The sequence below is a fragment of the Puma concolor genome, chromosome E3, assembly GCF_028749965.1.
Source record: "Puma concolor isolate L17-30 chromosome E3, mPumCon1.1.hap2, whole genome shotgun sequence".
In the NCBI taxonomy this organism is placed as follows: domain Eukaryota; kingdom Metazoa; phylum Chordata; class Mammalia; order Carnivora; family Felidae; genus Puma; species Puma concolor.
Genome location: NC_141682.1, coordinates 24,972,867 through 24,992,912, shown reverse-complemented (window position 1 = coordinate 24,992,912; position 20,046 = coordinate 24,972,867). Strand labels below are relative to the sequence as shown.

At 40.8% G+C, this 20,046-nt stretch overlaps 2 protein-coding genes and 1 long non-coding RNA gene across 5 annotated transcripts in view; 2 read left to right on the top strand and 1 right to left on the bottom strand.

The window, feature by feature from the left end:
- METTL9 (methyltransferase 9, His-X-His N1(pi)-histidine) overlaps positions 1 to 19,204 on the top strand; it is a 53,286-nt gene extending 34,082 nt beyond the window's left edge. For 2 of the 3 annotated variants that reach the window (XM_025916915.2, XM_025916913.2), the window contains exon 5: positions 18,498 to 19,204. In XM_025916915.2, coding sequence (XP_025772700.1) covers positions 18,498 to 18,703 — 206 coding nt within the window. In that variant the 3' untranslated portion in view covers positions 18,704 to 19,204. The remainder of the gene's footprint in view (positions 1 to 18,497) is intronic. The other variant, XM_025916914.2, reaches the window with a different exon arrangement.
- LOC147573069 (uncharacterized) lies at positions 1,777 to 5,740 on the top strand. Its single transcript, XR_015245671.1, has 2 exons — positions 1,777 to 1,949; positions 2,175 to 5,740. It is a non-coding gene; the product is annotated as an uncharacterized LOC147573069 (long non-coding RNA).
- IGSF6 (immunoglobulin superfamily member 6) lies at positions 5,098 to 16,408 on the bottom strand. Its single transcript, XM_086692785.1, has 5 exons — positions 16,260 to 16,408; positions 11,981 to 12,340; positions 10,004 to 10,098; positions 9,305 to 9,352; positions 5,098 to 6,304 (listed from the first exon to the last, which is right to left on the bottom strand). The coding sequence occupies exons 1-5, from the start codon at positions 16,324 to 16,326 to the stop codon at positions 6,281 to 6,283; spliced, it is 594 nt and encodes a 197-aa protein (XP_086548911.1). The 5' UTR covers positions 16,327 to 16,408; the 3' UTR covers positions 5,098 to 6,280.
- Positions 19,205 to 20,046: the final 842 nt, after the last annotated feature.

Below are 20,046 nucleotides of genomic sequence, written 5' to 3'. Positions count from 1 at the left end.
AATCCCAAACGGGCTCCGCACTTACAGCTAGGAGCCTGACAAGGGGCTCAATTCCACAAACCAAAAGATCATGACCTGAGCAGAAATCAAGAGTTGGATGCTTAACTGACTGAGCCACCCAGGGGGCCCAAGCTTATCCTACACTTTAATGTCACAGCATTAGCCCCCTTTCATTAGTTCCTTTGCAGATTTTTCTTGGCTTATTTATTTAACAGATCAACTTCAGCACTAGTTGGTCTAGTTTAAATTTTATAGATTGATTTAGGGAATATTGAGTCTTCCTAGCTAGTAGTAGGATGTGTCTCTTATTTAAAAAAATTTTTTTTTAATGTTTATTTACTTTTGAGACAGAGACAGAATCTGGGTTGGGGAGGGGCAGAGAGAGAAGAAGATACAGAATCTGAAGCCGGCTCCAGGCTCTGAGCTGTCAGCACAGAGCCTGATGCAGGGCTTGAACTTACGGACCATGAGATCATGACCTGAGCCCAAGTCGGATGCCCAACCAACTGAGCCACCCAGGCACCCTGAATTCTTTAATTTCCTTAGTAACAGAAGTTTTTCTTCATAAACGTCCTGCACAGTTTTTGTTACATTTATTCTAATGGTGTGTTTGTGTGTGTGATACTGTTAAATAGAAATTTTCCTTCTATCATTATTGTAACTCTTAAATTTTTTCCCAGCTTTTTGGGAAATTGACAAATAAAAATTGGATGTTTTTAAGGTGTACAGCATGATAATTTAATATACCTGTATGTTGTGAAGTTATTACTACAAATTAATTAATACATCCATCACCTCACATAGTCTTTTTGTGTGTCATAACACTTAAATGATCAATTCTTTCAGCAAACTTAAGGTGTACATTGTAGTATTATTAACTATAGTTACCATGCTATACATTAGATCCCCAGAGCTTACTCATAACTGGAAGTTGGTGACCGTTGACCAATATCTCCCCATTTTCCCCACCCTCCAGCCCCAGGCAACCATTGTTCTAGTCTCTGGTTCTTCAAGTTTGACTTGTTTAGATTCCACATATAAGTGAGATCAGAGATCATGCAGTATTTGTCTTTCTGTGTCTGGCTTATTTCACTTACCATAATGCCCTCCAGTTTCATCCATGTTGTTGCAAAGGGCTCTTCCATCATATTTTAGAATGAATGGTAGGTGTACATAACATAAGCAATTGAATTTTTGTGTATGTACTAATTTTTTAATCGGTTTAGATTGTTGAATTATTTTAGTGTTTCTAGTAGCTTCTCTATTGATTCTCTTGCGTTTCCTTGATGCATCTACAAATGATTTTGCTACTTCCTTTTCATTTTTAGACTCCCCCCCCCCCCCCCCCCGCCTCAGTGAATTGGTAGTTAATTCCAGAAAATGTTTTTTTAAATGGTGGGCGTTTTTGTCTTGTTTTTGACTTTAATGAGAATATTTCTGCTTTACATGTGATGCTGTCTTTTGGCTTGAGATTGCTGTTGATTGACTTGAAATATATATTCTTTTATTTATTTTTTTTTTTAATTTTTTTTTTCAACGTTTATTTATTTTTGGGACAGAGAGAGACAGAGCATGAACAGGGGAGGGGCAGAGAGAGAGGGAGACACAGAATCGGAAACAGGCTCCAGGCTCTGAGCCATCAGCCCAGAGCCCGACGCGGGGCTCGAACTCACGGACCGCGAGATCGTGACCTGGCTGAAGTCGGACGCTTAACCGACTGCGCCACCCAGGCGCCCCAGAAATATATATTCTTTTAAATCTCGTTTTATTAAGAGCTTAAAAGTCAGGAATTGCTGTTGAATTTTGTTACCTGTATATTCATCATCTGTGGAGATAGTCATTCTGTTTTTTCTCCTTTGACTTGTTAAATTAATAGTACTTGTATAATACATATCCACCCTTGCATTTCTGGGCTTAGATGGGATGGTCTTGTAATGCATCACTGGGTTGTACCTACAAAATTTTTAATTTTTTTTTTCAACGTTTATTTATTTTTGGGACAGAGAGAGACAGAGCATGAATGGGGGAGGGGCAGAGAGAGAGGGAGACACAGAATCGGAAACAGGCTCCAGGCTCTGAGCCATCAGCCCAGAGCCCGACGCGGGGCTCGAACTCACGGAGCGTGAGATCGTGACCTGGCTGAAGTCGGACGCTTAACCGTCTGCGCCACCCAGGCGCCCCCAAAATTTTTAAATAAAAATATTATATCTATCTGATATTTTATTTATTTGGAAAATGTTATCTTTGTCATGTTTTGGTATCCGTGTTCTGCTGACTTTGTAAAAAGTTATTGGGAAGTTTTTTCTTCTGTGCTCTGGCACAGTTTAAATTGCATGTGGCTCTCTGTTCTTGCAAAGTTTGGTAGAATTCTCCTGTGAAAGCAGTTAGGCCTGTGCCTTTGGAGAAGTAGCCTTTGGCAACTTTCTCACTTTCTTTTAGGGTCATTTTTCTGGTTAAATTTGACATTTTTAGTCTTACAACTCCCAAAAGTCTAAATAGAAATCAGCAAGACTGATAGGACTGTTCACAGAAAAAGCCTGGGCTTTGAGGACTGGCCCTGTTTGAAACACGGGCCTCTCATTAAGGTTAGTGTTTCATCTGTGAGAGCGGGGCTAACGCTTATGTTGGGGTTTGTTGTGAGTATTAAATAATCTCATTTATGGGATAGGGCCCCACCGCATCTGTGTCAATGTTGATATTTTATACATGTTAGACTTCTTTCATCCCATTCTGTTCTGTTACTTCATTTTTGTCTGTGGCTTTATTAATCCTATTTGTTCAACAGGCCTTTAGTGTGCAATGTTCATCAGTGTCCTTCAGACCTACTTGAGATCTCTCCCTTTTAAAATAATAATCACAGTTTGATACATTGTAATATTTATTCATTTAACTGCACCCAGGCTTGAACTCACGACTCTGAGATCGAGAGTCTCATGCTCTTCGACTAAGCCAGCCAGGCGCCCCTGATGTCCTCATTGTAACTTTGTCTCAAAGTGTGCATTCTTCATCGCCTCATGTGACTTGACTCCACAGAGACTTAACTATATGCCTGTTAGCCAGCGTCTCCAGTTCACCCAGGTTTTATGTAGTAGAGAAAAAGAAATTACTTATTCTGAAAATCCTGCTGACATCTTTTGGTATGTAGTTTAAGTGCTCTTGTCTAGAGGGTAGTGTGTAGACACTAGAAGCAGGTCTTTGTTGTTTCCCTCTTGTTGGGATTTCTTTCAGTATTATTCTTCTTTCACTGCCATGGGAAACTCAAAGCTGAACAGAAAGCTGTAGCTTAATTTTTTCCAGTGAAAAGCCTGGATGCTCAGCTAGTAGGAAAATTAATATTGCCAGGGATTCAACAAACACTGCTTATGGAGAGGGGTGAGGATCGATGGCCAGGGAGTGAAGTGTGCTTCATATATCAGTTGAGGGGCTGAAAAAATATTTTTCTATAGAAACAGCGTTCAGTTGTTTTCACATAAAGGTGTTGGAGAGCCTAGTTTTTACCAGGCAACGAACACTAGGCAGTGGAAATACAGATAATGTAAAACTTGCTTCTGGTCTTGAGATACTTGAAGAATCATACAGAAGATAAATGTAAGCAGACAATGGCAGGATAATCTGATAAGAAATGTGACAGAGTACTCTGGGTTTAGAGAAGGAAAGACCCATTAAGAGCTAGGTGAGGTTATGGTAGGTTTCATGTAGGAGGTGACATTTGAGCTGTGCTTGTATCTGGGAAGTATTTTACCAGGCAGAGAGAACAGCACATGCAAAAGCAGGAGAGTGTGAGCAAGGTGGGATTAGGGAAGGACAAGGTCAGTGTGATCCAAGGGTGGCATGAAAGAAAGGCCTTTGTATAATAGTGTAGCACCGGGACGCCTGGGTGGCTCAGTCGGTTAAGCGTCCGACTTTGGCTCAGGTCACAATCTCACTGTCTGTGGGTTCGAGCCCCGTGTCGGGCTCTGTGCTGACTGCTCAGAGCCTGGAGCCTGTTTCAGATTCTGTGTCTCCCTCTCTCTCTGACCCTCCCCCGTTCATGCTCTGTCTCTCTCTGTCTCAAAAATAAATAAATGTTTAAAAAAAATTAAAAAAAAATAGTGTAGCACCTAACAGCTGTTGTTGGTTAGATGGGTGAATAAAAGGATGATATTAATATATACATCATTCACTGTGATGTATGACCTGAGGGAATGTAACTACTTTTCCAAAGGAGAACGTATTCTGAATTTGAGCTTCAACAACAATCTTGGAGACACAGCCCTTGCTTGTGTTGGGTAAGGCTCCTTCTAAATCAGATACTGATGTAGCTCAGGGATTTTGTCTTCTCATTAAGTTACACAAAGAACAGCAGATTTTCAGCCCTGGGAGTACCAAAATGTAAGGACTCCCAGAAAGGAAAAGTAAATTCTCTAATCCACCTCTTTCTATTCACCTAGATAATGCTTACCTTTTTTTGCCATGTAGCTTAGAAATTCATTTATTTCATCCAGGTCAGTGGTCTCAAAGTGGGACTATACACCCAGGAGAACACAAGACTGTTTATTTTGGGTTATAGGAAGAAAATATTAACATGTCTATTAATATGACTTTTATGCCATTTTAATTTCTACTTTTGTGTAGAAGTTACACATATATGCACACATACATGTACACACTATACCCAACACACAAGTATACAACATAGGCATTCACACGTACATATACAAACACACAAAAAGAGTTCATGTGTTCCTGCTCGCTTTCCATTTTTTCCTGGCACATGTGATTATGTATGTTGGAGACCACTGATTGAAGCCATCATTGCAAAACATTTTCAAAGGGTTCTTAAAATATTTCATTTATTTATTTTTAATTTATTCTTGAGAGAGAGTGTACACGTGTGTGAGCAGGGGAGGGGCAGAGAGAGAGGGTGAAAGAGAGAATCCCAAGTAGGCTCTGTACTGTCACCATGGAGCCCAATGCTGGGCTCGAATTCACAAACCTTGAGATCATGATCTGAGCCAAAATCAAGAATCGGACGCTTAACCAACTGAGGTACCCAAGTGCTTTTAAGATATTTTAAAATTCTGTCTGGGTTTTAAAAATAGAATACACTTCACTTAATACCACTTTAAAAGAAACACTTTAATGAAATAAAAACAGATCGTAATGCATTTTTAATAACAAATGTACACATGTGGGTACTTAAAATAGATTTCTACAGTGAGGTAGCTTTCAAAGAACCATCCATAGCATGTTTTCTCAGTGAGATGGTAATGATTCCATAAACATCTTTGCTGTACCCAACCCCTTATCGAATCTTTCCCTCCTAAATCAGTTAAAAATCAGTATTGCCTTGCCCACTGCTTCGCTGGTGCTGTTACTTGGCACAACACTGACACCTAGGGTTGGTTGTGGCTTATTTGTTCTGAGGTTCTGAGGTTTTCTGTCTAACCTTCTGCGTTGGATCTTCTATATTTTAGCTCATCTTCTTACTCTGTTCCTTACCAGAAGAAATAATACTTGCTCCAAGGTACTTTTCAAGATGGCTTTTCTTTCTTTTTTTTTTTAAGATGGTTTCTCTAATTACGATTTTGGCATCTCGCTTCCATCTTCTTCCCTCCCTTCCAGCTTAGTCTTAATTGGCCCATCACTGTCACACTCACAAAGACAGTTCTTCCACTCAGGACAGAGGGATGTAGTGTGACCTCTAATCTTTAGTGTAACGGTCATCATGCATCTCGTATGTTGAATGAAACAAATACAGGATATGTGTTATGAAAATGGAAGTTTTTAAAATGTTAGACTTGGGGCGCCTGGGTGGCTCAGTCGGTTAAGCGTCCGACTTCAGCTCAGGTCACGATCTTGCGGTCTGTGAGTTCGAGCCCCGTGTCAGGCTCTGTGCTGACAGCTCAGAGCCCGGAGCCTGCTTCCGATTCTGTGTCTCCCTCTCTCTGCCCCTCCCCCGTTCATGCTCTGTCTCTCTCTGTCTCAAAAATAAATAAACGTTAAAAAAAAAATTTTTTTTTTAAATGTTAGACTACTCAGAATTCTCCTGGCAAATTAGGAAAGTATTTTTCAGTTGTGTTTTGTAGGGTTTTAGTTTTGGTAATTACTGTTAGTGATAATTTTCTTGTACTGTGGCATTCTTCCTTCTAGGTAATTATCTTTTCCATTTACCTGTGATTGTTTTTGTAAAGCCCTGTGTGTCCATTAACACTGCCACGGCGTCTGGATTCGGATTTTCAGTGACTTCATTGAAAATTAAAACATTTCTGTGGCTTTTCATGTTAGAAAGTGCTCTTCTTTATTCATAAGTGTTGCCTTTCTCCTGCAATAGTAAATAATAAGCCATAATTAAGATTATATAACCAATGATGCCCCACTGCAAGCAACACAAACTACTATGCCCTCTTGCATTCTGTGTCCCAAGTACCCTCCAGTAATCTTAAAGGTCCAGTTACTAGTGTCCCTGTATTTAGAGTAAGATTTGGGAACTGAAAATCAAATTTCTTTTCTTTCTTTCTTTTTTTTTAAGCATTTTTCATTCTTTATTATATTTTGTTAAGTGTATTAAGATTCCATTCATCGCATTTTTATTGTCAATGTTGTTGTTGAAGTAACAGGGTTATTTGGCCTGTAGTGTTTTCCAGTCTGGGCTACACTGATGTTCTTCTGTGCTCTGTTGAAAATTAATTTTCTTGTTCACATGCTTTTGTGAGAGCCCTGGCTTACAGTACTCACTTCTAGACTTGTCTTCAGGACACTTATCTTTCCCTGTTTGCAGAAAAAGATGCTCCAGCCTCAGCAAGAAAAGCGTGAACAGGCATTTATAATTATTCAGAGTGGTGTCTTAGGTAATTAGACCATCTCTTTTTTATTTTATTTTATTTTACTTTATTTTATTTTATTTATTTATTTATTTATTTTATTTTTGTTTAATGTTTATTTATTGTTGAGAGAGAGAGAGAGACAGAGTGGGAGTTGGGGAGGGGCAGAGAGAGAGGGAGGCACAGAATCTGAAGCAGGCTTCAGGCTCCGAGCTGTCAACACAGAGCCCAGTGCGGAGCTTGAACTCATGAACTGTGAGATTGTGACCTCAGCTGAAGTCAGATGCTTAACTGACTGAGCCCCCCCAGGTGCCCCTAATGAGACCATTTCTTGATGTATTTGTTTTTTAAAAATTTTTTTTTTCAACGTTTATTTATTTTTGGGATAGAGAGAGACAGAGCATGAACGGGGGAGGGGCAGAGAGAGAGGGAGACACAGAATCAGAAACAGGCTCCAGGCTCTGAGCCATCAGCCCAGAGCCCGACGCGGGGCTCGAACTCACGGACCGCGAGATCGTGACCTGGCTGAAGTCGGACGCTTAACCGACTGCGCCACCCAGGCGCCCCAACTTGATGTATTTGTATACACACTGAAGTATGAAATGACTACTTAGACTATATTCTCTCCTGGATGAAAATCCTTTTTAAAAGTTTGGATAAAAAAAAAAAAAAAACACCTGGTATCAGGCTCTTAATTTGCCCTCTTGGCTCCTGTTTAGGAGGAAAAATCCTTAGTAGTGTATACATTCATTATTTTGTCTACATTTTAATTGAAATCTGAGCAGCCTGACTGTGCATTGTGGAAACTGAGTATGTGCTCTGCTAGCACTCAAACAGCATCTTGTTTGGAAAACCTGTTATATGGGACTTTAAAGGGACCCTGTTGGATGTATTATAGATAACATAAATGCTTGTTCTTGCCACTCCAATCCTTCAGACTGAAGAAATACTTAATTTTTACTTTCATTAGCTCATCTTAAAAAAAATTTTTTTTAATGTTTATTTATTTTTGAGACAGAGACAGAGGCAGAGCATGAGCGGGGAGGGGCAGAGAGAGAGGGAGACACAGAATTCCAGGCAGGCTCCAGGCTCTGAGCTGTCAGCACAGAGCCTGACGCGGGGCTTGAAGTCGTCAACCGCGAGATTGTGACCTGAGCCGAAGTCGGACACTTACCGACTGAGCCACCCAGGCGCCCCTAGCTCATCTTTTCTAATGTGAACTTATTTCTGCCTTACTAGTAGTGTTTTCTGTATAATTTGACCCAAGTTCCAAATGTTTGGAACTTATTGCCCACTACTGCATGCAAGATATTTTACAAAGGGTCTCAGAATCCACAAAAGCATCCTTGTCTGAATCGAAAACACTGCCTGTATCCACTGTGTTTCTGAGAGATTCCATGTTACTAAGATGCCAGCCTGGTCTGTGTTTAATACTGTGGCAAATGTCCTTTGTTATATATTTATCAAAACATGTTCTCTATAAACATGCATCATATGTGAAAGTCCCTTTCAGACTCCTACTTTATAGGAAAACATGATTATTGACAGCTCGTTGGCAGCTTAGCTCTTTTAGCCAAACAGATATATATGCTTTATATCTGCATTACATCTTTGTGATATTTTACACTTATAGATTGTTGTCTTGTTTCCATGCGTCTCTTATTATATAGTTCTTGAGCAATTTCCTGAAAAATACGCCAGGCACTCTTCTTCTATAAACACAAATGAGAAAAAAAATGCCTGTCTCTCTTAGGACTAGAAGTGATTATTATTGTACATCCTCTGAACTTTTTCTTTCATTATTGCCTCCAGTCTGAGGAAATAACCCTCCACCCCCAGCACGTCTATACTTCCCATTAACTTTTGTATTCTGAGTATGTGAGGTAGGGTTTGTGGTTGAGAATAATCTAATTTAAATCCTAGTTTACCACGTGAGATTATCCTCGAGTTTCTCAGTAATAAGAAGTGGTATCTAGGGTGGGGGGCACATGGCTGGCTCAGTTGGTTAAGTGATTGACTTCGGCTCAGGTTGTGATCTCGCTGTCCGTGAATTCGAGCCCCACGTCGGGCTCTGTGCTGACAGCTCAGAGCCTGGGACCTGCTTTGGATTCTGTGTCTCCCTCACATTCTGCCCCTCCTCTGCTCATGCTGTGTCTCTCCCTCTCTCTCAAAGATAAACATTAAAAAAAGAAATTAAAAAAAGAAAGAAGTGGTATCTGGGGTGCCTGGGTGGCTCAGTCGGTTAAACGTCCAACTTCAGCTCAGGTCATTATCTCACACTTGGTGAGTTCAAGCCCCATATCAGTGCAAAGTCTTCTTTGGATCCTCTCTCCCTCTCTCTCTCCCCTCTCAAAAATAAATTAAAATATTAAAAAAAAATAAAAGAAATGGTATCTGTGGTTGAAAGTTACCGTGATGTTCTCTGTATTTAATTATTGTGGGTTTGAAATAGTTACAACCAACCACCATTTTAAAGGCATTTGACAAGCATTGGTCTGTACCTTTTGTGAGTCTTCTGTTTCTTTGTTTCTTAGAGAGTTAGATTTTGACTGTCAAGAGGAAAAGAAAAGTCTTATCAGACACTTTATGCACTCAAAACAGTTGCGGCAGATATCTCATACCATATTAAGATTAAACTAACTTAATATTTAAATGATATACAGTAAGAGTTAACTTCTACAAAGCATTTCTGAGATGCTTTTATTATACTAATAACTCAGACTGATGTTGATTATAGGATTTGTAGTAATCCTAATATAACACATATGTACCCCCTCTTATATGACTAGCCAGCCTCCTCAAAACCTTCAGGCCTTTTAAAAGTATTTTAAGGCAGCTTCTTTGTTAACCCCTTTTTGCTCTTAAAGGCTATTCTTAGGCTTTTTTAAGATAACTGTAATGCTCCGCAGCAGAAAGATAGCATATAAGATAGTTATAAAGAAGGATCTCTTATTCCCATATTACTGGTTGTAAAGAGGAAACATTGTAAGTTGTGTACTCCAGTTAATAATAACTTCAGTGATGAAAATTTACACTTCTATAGACTACTCCTGCAGGTGGTGTTTCCTGCAGATGTACAGGAGGATGTTAATTAATTAGGTAAGCTAATTCTGAGCCTCACGTGTGGAGAGGTGAAAATTATTTCCTTATGATAATATTCAAGGCTACAGGGACATCTAGAGCAAGGAAATTTGACTTACTTTGGAGAGGACCACGAAGATCCCGAGAACAACAGTCATGTAGATAGAGAGCAGTGATAGAACAGCTATCAGGAGACTGTGGAGCCCCTTCATTTCTTTGTTAATTACAAAAACAAAGAACTACAGTTACTATTGAAACTATTGCAAACACATGTATAAAGTACAACTGGAGCTACAAGTGTTAGAGATAAGACATGAACTTGCTCTGACTGTTTGTGTAAAAATTTATTCAGGGTCTCTTAATTCAAAAGATACTCAGGTATATTTAATTAAAACCAGTTCATCAGTTCTTTAAATGTGTTATACCAAAACTGTTTCTCATTTTGAAAACTAAAAAAAAATTTAAATTCAATTAATTACTTGTCATAATGCTAAGAATATAGCATTTTATATAACCCATTATGTGAAGTTAGGTAAACATTTCAGGACAGTTCAAGAGCATTTAACATTTCTTTTGGTAGAAATGTACGAGTGTCACCAACAGTCTGTTCATGGAGTTAAGATATTTTGCTATGCATTTGTTAATGCTGACGTTTATAACCTTGAACTGTTTAGTATACATAACGGAATAGCATAGTCTGCGAAATGACCTGATAAGGCCATTCACTGAGGATCTTAGGGCTTACTACATCCTTAAAAGACACATTGTTATATGTGCCCCTTCTTTCTAATAAAGTTTGGAAGTAGAATTATTGAATTCATTTTCACAATCTGATTTTCTCTCTCCTTGCGAGTATCTCATGCTCTAGGTAGAGAGAGAGTAATCTGCCATGTCTTCAATTACCTGATTATTTGAAGCACAAAATACAATTAGATTTGTAACTTATCTGAATAACCTGCACTTTTTAACTAAATATGCCATAGATGCTCATCCTGTGAACTCGGTTTGTATAACATACATTTTTGTTGTGAAACTAACAAATTAAGCATATCTGTAAAATTTCAAAAAAATGTTTCAAGGGCTAAATTAGGAGCTTGGTAGAAAAGGCAGGAAATTGCCAGGTCTCTCTTAGCAATATTTTCATTTCTTAGCAATACTTTCATTTCTTCCTAGAGAAGAATCTCTTTTCACATGAGCTTGCAGTTTTGAGACCCTCTATCTCTTTACAAACTGTTTTTAGTTTTGGCTAACATTTTTAATAGAAGACTAATGCAGTGAGATATACTACACACACACAAATCTCCAAAGTTGCGTATTTGTTTTAATATCTGTAGCTGACATTTATTGAGTACTTGCTATAAGCCAAGCAACATTGAAAGTGCTTTGTGTTTATTAACTCATTTATAATTTATCTTATAGGTGAGAATAAACTGAGGTTAAATGACAATGGAGATAACCAAAAGCCCATTAGAACACCACTAATTAAAAGCAGGGATTATAATACAGGATGATCTCAGGGTGTCCCTAAAGTCCTATTTTGAAACCATAAGGCTTGTTGATTTTGAGTTAGTATTTTAGTGATCTCAGTGATCATACCAGAGTCCTTTTTAAGGGAAGAGATCAAAAAAGGTCAAGGATTTATTTCCCTTCTCCAGGTGAAACTTTTTTCCTGAAATTTCTTAATATCTTAATTTGTAAGATGTAGCTAGGTTCAGTATCCTCACTTGAAAAAGGAAATGGTCATAGGTTTTTAGCAAATCTCAAGAAGACAGAGTCACACTGATCCCTTTCTGTTCTTCTGTCCTACAGAACGGGTAAGGTCGGAGGTCTCCCCATGGCTCTCCTCAAATTTGTGTTTATTCTCCATATTGCATATTTTTCCCCGGTCCAATTTATTGGTCACTTATGCTTTGTTCTAGATGGCGCAGCGCCAGCCCAGTTCCTGAACAAGCTGTTTGCTAATCACCCCGAGTTTCCCTTTGGTAGATCACGCCCTTCACTGGTTAGTGTACTGAGTTAGCACATTTATCTCTTACTCTCCACATATAAGCAATTTCATGCATTTAAAGAGCCAAGCAAAGCCTCAGCTGACTGACCTCTCACCACCAGCATGGTCCCTTCTCCGGTCCGCTTGGCTCCTGGTTCCTTTGAAAAGGGAAGGACTATTCCACAGATGTAGATGGCACTGTCGTTGAGAGTCACCCTGTTCACAGTGAGGGAAACCTGATTTTGTGTCAGGGCTTCCTTCACTGTGAACTTGCCCGCATCGCTGGTGCATCCATCCAAGCAGAGGTTCTCCGGCTGGTGAGCTCCATAGCGAAACCACAGGCTTCTTGGTTGCTCTGCGGGGCACCCCACATGGGAATAGGAACACTGAATGGTTATGGCTTCTTGGGTGTGGTCCACTTCGAGGTACTGTGGTTGAGAGACCGAGACTAGACAGGCACGAGCAGCACCTGTGGGCAGAAGCAGATGAGCCATGTTTAGTGGGCTTCTCGCTTCCCTTTGCCTGTGCTTTTTTATTTAACTGACATTTTGGGGCTAGGGAACCCCAAACAGATTCCTTTCTTTCCCTGTTCTCAGCACAAGTAAGACTATTAATAAAACCCTGGTGGTCCTCACTTTTCCTGACTCCCCACATTTCCTGACCTTCACCTGCTGGTTTGCTGTGACATCTGATTACTTGAGGACAGAGAGGTGCCAGTGAAATCAGCGTTGCAGGCTGAGGTGGCTGCAGATCCAGAGTCAAAAAAATTGGGGTCCCGTGTTTACTCCTAGTGTGATTACAAGCTTTCCTTTGATCTCTCAGAGCCTGTTTCCTTATCTGTACCCCTGGCCTCACAGTGTTGTAGTCACTGTGGTGATGGGTATCAAAGCCCCTCAATGCAGGTGTCGCTGCTGATGACTGGGCACAGGACACAGGAGCACAAGGGATTTTTTTTTTTTTTTTTGCCTTGTGGGGGTTGGCATTGCTAGGAATTCATGGCAGTTCACAATTGTTCCTTTGTAAAGCCTGGTTGTCCCTACGGAAAACATAAAAGACAATGGTGCACACCTGCCGAAATACATCCCTGGCTTAGCCTACAGGGTATTCGGTTACTGAGCGGAGGCCTAATGAGCTAGCCTGGCCACAGCTAAGCAGACATGATTTCTTCCTGTCACTGATGCCCTGCTTTGTAGTCCCCGGTAGCTTCTATCTTGTTCAGTGAACAGTGTCGTAATAAAGAGCACAGACTTGAGTTTGGATCCTAGCTCTGTGATGTGTAGCAGAGTGAGGACGGTATATGCAGCTCGTGGAGTTAGTATGAAGTCTAAGTGAGACCATTGATGCATAAGCAATGTTTCCTTGGCTAAGCCTTAACAAGTACTTAATGAAAGGAGGCTATTTCTGCTGCCACTGTTCTCACCACTTCAGTTCCCATGGCTTTAGATGCCCATTTTAGAGATAACTGTGGGCGTTTCAGCAGGTGTCAGCAGGGCTAGGACCAGACACACACCCAGTCTACTGCTCTCTGCCATGCGCTTTGGCGAAGTTACGCTGGCTGGGTCCCCACCTTGGCCTTCTGATCTCAGGCCCGTGAGGTGGAAAACCACTCTGGTGTTTATAAATGGGAAGATCTGCCTGAACCCCTTTTGGGGTGAGGGAGGGCCTACATAAAACAGTATTGGTTGAAGCAAATTGGAATTCATGCAGGTTTTTAGCCTGACTTTAACCAGGTCTTTAACCTAACTGGTTATGTGTTCCAGATGATCTTATTTGTCTGAGTTTGTCCTTTCCTGCTGTAAATGAAATAGAAAAGTAATCCAAGTGGTCTGATGGCTTGAATTTCAGACAGGCGTTTTGTTTTGTTTTGTTTTGTTTTGTTTTGTTTTGTTTTGTTTTGTTTTGCTTTGTTTTTTAACTTAACAATTTTCCCATACCCTTAATCCAGAAGAGGAATTAAAATTTGAATCTTGGCATTTGTGATGCAAATATATTCTCACCATGGTTTAATTTCAGTATATGTACAGTTTGAGATGAGCTGGGAGCTTAGGCCAAATGAGAGGGGGAGGTCACCTGGAGAAGCAGCAGGCTTCTCACTGGTCTTCAGCTAAGGGATTGGATTCACTCCTATGTCTGGTAAATGAGCCTCACGTCTCCTATTCAGAGGCGCCCCCTAGAAGTACAAACACTTCACAAGGTATAATCATCAATATGTACTGGGGATTTGACTTGGAGCTGGACCCGCCATGATGTAACAGTTTGAAGTCCTTTCAGGTAGCATTTTAAAAGGGAAGCTGACTTTTAAACATTTTGGAGAACTAAGGCCCCGGGGAAAAAGAAATATTTGCAACTTTGGAGTTGTGTATCTCCAATGATTTCCAACTTCTACACTGTTAGTCTGAGAGCCGAGAGCGGTCAGCCGTTTCCTCTGTCAGCGCCTGACTGGTGAGGAAACTGCCGTCCCTCCCCTGCACCAGTTAAGCAACATCTTTGCAAAAGAGAGAAGTTTGGATAACGGGTCACAGTAAGCCTGGTCCTACGAAGCTCTCTTTAAGAATTCTCATGTTCCATAGGATTCTGTCTCTCTCTCTCTGTCTCTCTCTCAACTCAGGACCCGCTGAAAAGGTTGAAAGTTTATCTTCTTGGTGGAGGGAATAAAAAAATATCACTTTACTGTGATTCAAGCTGGAAAATAAATAGAAAACTGATTTTCGACACTAATTATGGAGAATTTCAAGCTTAGGCAGAAGTAGCAGGCTAGCACACACCCCTGCTGTTCTTTGTCCCAAAGTTGTCTGTCTCTCCCCTGACCTGGTCCTTTGCTCCTACATGATTTTAGGTAAATCTTAGTTATCCTCTCTTCACATCTGTCAGAGGATATCTTTAAAAGATAAGGATTCTTGTTTAAAATAACACTAATGAAGGGAAGCCTGGGTGGCTCAGTTGGTTACACGTCTGACTTCGGCTCAGGTCATGATCTCATGGTTTGTGGGTTCGAGCCCCGCGTCAGGCTCTGTGCTGAAGGCTCGGGGCCTGGAGCCTGCTTCGGATTCTGTGTCTTCTTCTCTCTCTGCCCCTCCCCCGCTCACTTTGTCTCTCAAAAAATGAATAAATGTTAAAAAAATTTCTTTTAAAAAAACACTAATGCGGGGCGCCTGGGTGGCGCAGTCGGTTAAGCGTCCGACTTCAGCCAGGTCATGATCTCGCGGTCCGTGAGTTCGAGCCCCGCGTCAGGCTCTGGGCTGATGGCTCAGAGCCTGGAGCCTGTTTCCGATTCTGTGTCTCCCTCTCTCTCTGCCCCTCCCCCGTTCATGCTCTGTCTCTCTCTGTCCCAAAAATAAATAAACGTTGAAAAAAAAAATTAAAAAAAAAAAAAAAAACACTAATGAAAATAGTTTAGGAAAACCATATATATGGATTAGGGGAAAAAATCAGAATATTATTGAAATCACCCATAGTCCTTTTGCCCAAAATAACCACTGTTAACATTTTGATCTATTTATTTACAGATGAGAAAAAAATTAATTTTAAGAGCTTTGCCACCTTCCCTGTCCTATGACCCAGACTTTGTGAGCAACTGAGATTATTAGCTTTATCACAACTCTGATAAGATAGATTATTAAAGCCACTTTCTCTTTCCTAGACAAAAACCAGTATAGGCAGAATTTTAAAAATAGATATAAGATGGTTATGCTGTATGGAAGGAGCCATGACAGCTTTTTTTTTTTTTTTTTTAAATGACAAGTATTTTTTTAAGTTGCACCGGGTTGGCTTTTCAGAAACATTGTTCTTTGAAAATATTCTCAGCACATATTGTTTAGTGCCTCTCATGTGCGGTGCGAGTTTGCCTGTATGGAAACTACATTGTTGATGACCACATGCAATTAAAAAAATTTTTTTAATGTTTATTTTTTAATATTTTTTAATGTTTATTAATTTTGAGAAAGAGAGAGAGAGCACATGCAAGCTGGGGAAGGGCAGAGAGAGAGGAAGACACAGAATCTAAAGCAGGCTTCCAGGCTCCGAGCTGTCAGCACAGAGCCCCCAGCGGGGCTCAAACCCAGAAACCATGAGATCATGACCTGAGCCAAAGTTGGACACCTAATTGACTAGCCACCCAGGCGCCCCGCAGCACATTCGATTTTAAGAACATTTTCAAGTCTTTTGTTTTTTGAGGTGCTCTTCCCTAAGGCAGCAAAGGGAATTTTCGAGGTTAATCTGAAACTTTTTCTCAGCTGTTCTTTTATTAACCTGTTTCTCTTGGGGGAAAAAGACCATCTCCATAGTGTTAGACATTTAAAAATTAATCTGTAGGGGCTTAAACTATAAATGCATTAGGTGAGAAGTAGCGATTGATTAAATAAAATGGAGGAGGAAAGAAAAGACCTTACCAACATAAAAGAGAATCAGATTGATTTCCAGGCCGAGGACGGTCTTGCCTCTCTTCACAGTCTCCATTTCGTTGTGTGTGAGCGTGTGGTGGTGGGGAGTGTGTGTTTGAAGAGAGTTGGCTTTTTTTTTTCTCTCTCTTTAGAAAGGAAGAACTAAAGAGAGGAACTCTTACTAAGGAACCACAATTGGGAACTTCTTGAAATTGTGTAAAAACTGTTTGTAACCCAGTTTCACCATTGAAAGTTGAGATTTTAGCCTAGAGCACATTTCTGAATGTTTATGTGATAAATTTTTTCTTAGATTTTACAAATCCTCATAGGTGTTAGGTGTTTTGAGTGGGGTTTTGGTTTACATGTAGTGTGTATTCCCAGGAAAGAGCGTTGACAGGTAATTCGTGCTTTAAACTTTGAGTAGTTCAGTCACTGGCCCTGGGGCAACTGCTGTGTGCTCAGTGCTAGGCCAGTAACTGCTGGCAAGCTGGAAGAAGCAGAGGAAGTGTCTTCATACAGAGACAAGCGAAAAATTAGTGAACAATGAGAACTATGTTGTGTGACGGGAACTAGTTGTACCTTAGTTTTGTGTAACTAACCCCTTTGTGCTGTGTTGTTGGAATAAAACGTGGGCCCTGTGTTCGGCTCCCTCTTCCCCCACCTCCTGCCCCGTGGAGGCCTCATCGGTCAGGTTTTCCCTTGGAAGCAGCAGAAACTGACTCTGGCTGATGTAAATGAAAGGGAATTTATTGAAAGGATTCGGCGGGGGGCTCACATAGTCACTGGGAAGACTGGAGAGTTGTGTGGGGTCTACAGCCAAGCAATAGACACCATGGCATGGACCACACTCTGTTGTTCACGCCACTTAATGCTGCCCTAGCTGCTGGGTCTCATGGCCACTGCTCTCCCCCCCCCCCCCCCCCCCCCCCGAGAAGGAGCCTGAGTCCAGCTTTTCTCGGTCACTAGCTCTTCATTTCATGTCTCAGGTGAGTGTGTCTGAGCTTAGGTCATGTGCCAGTGCCTTAGCTGTAGGGAACAGTGGGGAAAGCTGCTTCCCCAGGCTTTGCCTCCTGTAAGACTCTAGGAAGAGGGTGAGGTGCTGGGCCACCAAGAAGAGTGAAAAATGTTTCCACTCTAGTATTTGTACTCTAGGCACCTATTGGTCTTATATTTTCTCACAGAAAGTTATTCTCTATCTGAATTTAGTAATACTTTTAATATGTGTGCATTTTTAAGACCTCACAATACCTTAAAGCACCCCCAGAAATTACATATACCATTACCTGTGTGGGTCTGTGTGTCTGTAGTCACTGCTTAGTGTGTGAGCTTGAAGACCTAAGACCTTACCCAGCCCCCTCCCTCGCCCCCATTCAGGCATCTTAAATGACTGTACAGACTTCAGCCACTATTCCCAGAAATGCTAGGTTGACTCCCCTTTCTAGTGTTCTACATCTCTCTGGTCTTGGAGCTTAACTTTTTTTTTTTTTAATTTTTTTCAACGTTTTTATTTATTTTTGGGACAGAGAGAGACAGAGGATGAACAGGGGAGGGGCAGAGAGAGAGGGAGACACAGAATCGGAAACAGGCTCCAGGCTCTGAGCCATCAGCCCAGAGCCTGACGCGGGGCTCGAACTCACGGACCGCGAGATCGTGACCTGGCTGAAGTCGGACGCTTAACCGACTGCGCCACCCAGGCGCCCCAACTTTTATAAAATTGTTATGAAAAGTTAAGAGAGTGGATCAACTTCCTTAAAAAACACACTGATGATCTTTGTAAATTAAACGCCTTCGTTGGTCTGTTTGCAGCCTGATAAACCTTTCTGGTCAATGCATTTCATACATATATTAGATCAGGAGTGTATTTTCTTGCATTTATCCCAACCCTTCCTTTACATCTTATGGGTAACTCTCTTCTTCCATATTCCAGTACTTAAGGAGCAGTTTTCCAAGACCCATTAACTATTACAACCCAGTTGGTCTAACGGAGGCTAATACCTAAATCTGTCAGGGAAGGTAAATGTATGCGCTCTCGATCGAGATAAACCCGGAATTACATTTCTGCTCTCACCCTCAGTAACCTGGTTCCAGACTTCATCTTTTTGTCCTCATGCCTCAGGAGGAATCCTTCATCGAAGCACCAATTGTTTGGCACATGCCAAGTCCTTGGCCAATACCGTTCTTCCTCCCTTCTCTCTTTAAATAACTTGTTTGTTCAAGAATTTAACTTAATGTTTCTATTTGTTTTAGTAGGTGGCAAGTGGGAGAAGCCATCAGAAATTTTAGAAATCAAGGGACAGAACTGGGAAGAACAAGTGAATAGTCTGCCTGAAGTTTTCAGAAAAGCTGGTTTTGTTATTGAAGCTTTCACCAGACTACCGTACCTGTGCGAAGGCGACATGTACAACGACTACTACGTTCTGGATGATGCCGTCTTTGTTCTCAAACCAGTATAAACACGCGGAGGCCCAAGTCTTCAGAGCCCAACCCAAGAATGTACACTTCAGAAGAGGGTCTGCGTTGGTGATTCTGTAAAGGGAGGACCTCTGGGGACTGCCATTCTAAATATCATGTAGGAATTTAAAGAGCCAAAATACTAATTATTTCTTTGTAGTGTGTAAAAGGAATGTTTTTAAAAAACAAAAACCCAACTCTTTGAGGATTTTTATCAACTCTTTACTCAGTAATACAGGCCACACTCCAATTATGGAAGATATTTTTTATACTTAATTGCAGTAGGGACTCATTCTCAGTCAAAGCAATAGTCATGACTTCACATGGAACCAATAAATATGGATTGTTTTTAATAAAATGAAGACTGGCAATAAAGCTGTCCATTCGATTGCAAATATTTGGTTATAAGGTATAGCCACTGATACTCTTTCATGTTTAGAAATTCTTTCTGTCATTATTCACAAAATGTTTTTAATCATGCTAATAAACTTTTTTGGAGATGACTCTGGCATTCTGTTTGAATTAATGTAAGGCTCCCCCGGGATCTTCTGTTGTTTTGGCTTCAGGGGTGCCCAAACAGTAGCATTGTGTGCAAGGTGTGGTTGACTTGCCGTAGAAAGGCTTCTGACTGGGACTGGGTGGGACTGGGTGGGGGCCTGCGAGGATTATTGCAAATTGTAGTGAACCCTGAGGCAGTCTAACCCTCAAACAACCTCATGCAGGTCACATACTTCAGGGATCACCCCCCACGCCCATGTCCTATTGCTTTGGCAAATGCAAAACACTGGCTTCTGTCTCTGTAATAACTTCCACCCTATACTCAGAATTGTGTTTTCCTAGACAATCTCAGGCTCTCAGAACTGAAACATTCACTCGCCTGCTGACAAAATGCAGTCTGCCTAAAAATGTTTTAATTCAACTTCTCACTCCACACGTGTATACCTCTTTCCCAGAATCTGGTTCTTCCTAAAATCCTTTCCTGACTTTATTGGCCAAGAATATGGATTGATGAAGAAAGACCATGTCAGACTCATACATTCTAGAATCCGTGAGTGCCTCCAACCATATACCCACAAATGTTGCAATAGAGGAACTCATTAGCAAGATCAATAACCATTGTGCACATTCCAAAGAGAGCAGAGCACTTAACCCGGAATCTAAAATCTCAGTAATAACAGAGACGTGGATTTGAGATGGTGGTTATTAACAATATGTTATTCTCATGACTTTGTTCCTTTTTTTGTCAGCCAGGTGTTTCATTAAATATTCTCATTTATATGCTCATAGAAGTCATCAAGTCAACACATTTACTGCAACACCTGGGTATAAAGGAGAATTAAAGCCT

What these genes read in the sequence shown, in the direction of transcription:
- IGSF6 (XM_086692785.1), bottom strand. Translation starts at nt 16,326, where the DNA reads ATGGAGACTGTGAAGAGAGGCAAGACCGTCCTCGGCCTGGAAATCAAT. An exon ending in TCTGATTCTCTTTTATGTTG is followed by an intron (nt 12,341 to 16,259) that starts GTAAGGTCTTTT and finishes TTCTGCCCACAG; the next exon opens with GTGCTGCTCGTGCCTGTCTA. An exon ending in AAACAGAAGACTCACAAAAG is followed by an intron (nt 6,305 to 9,304) that starts GTACAGACCAAT and finishes TTACTATTGCAG; the next exon opens with GAGAAAGGCAACACTTATGA.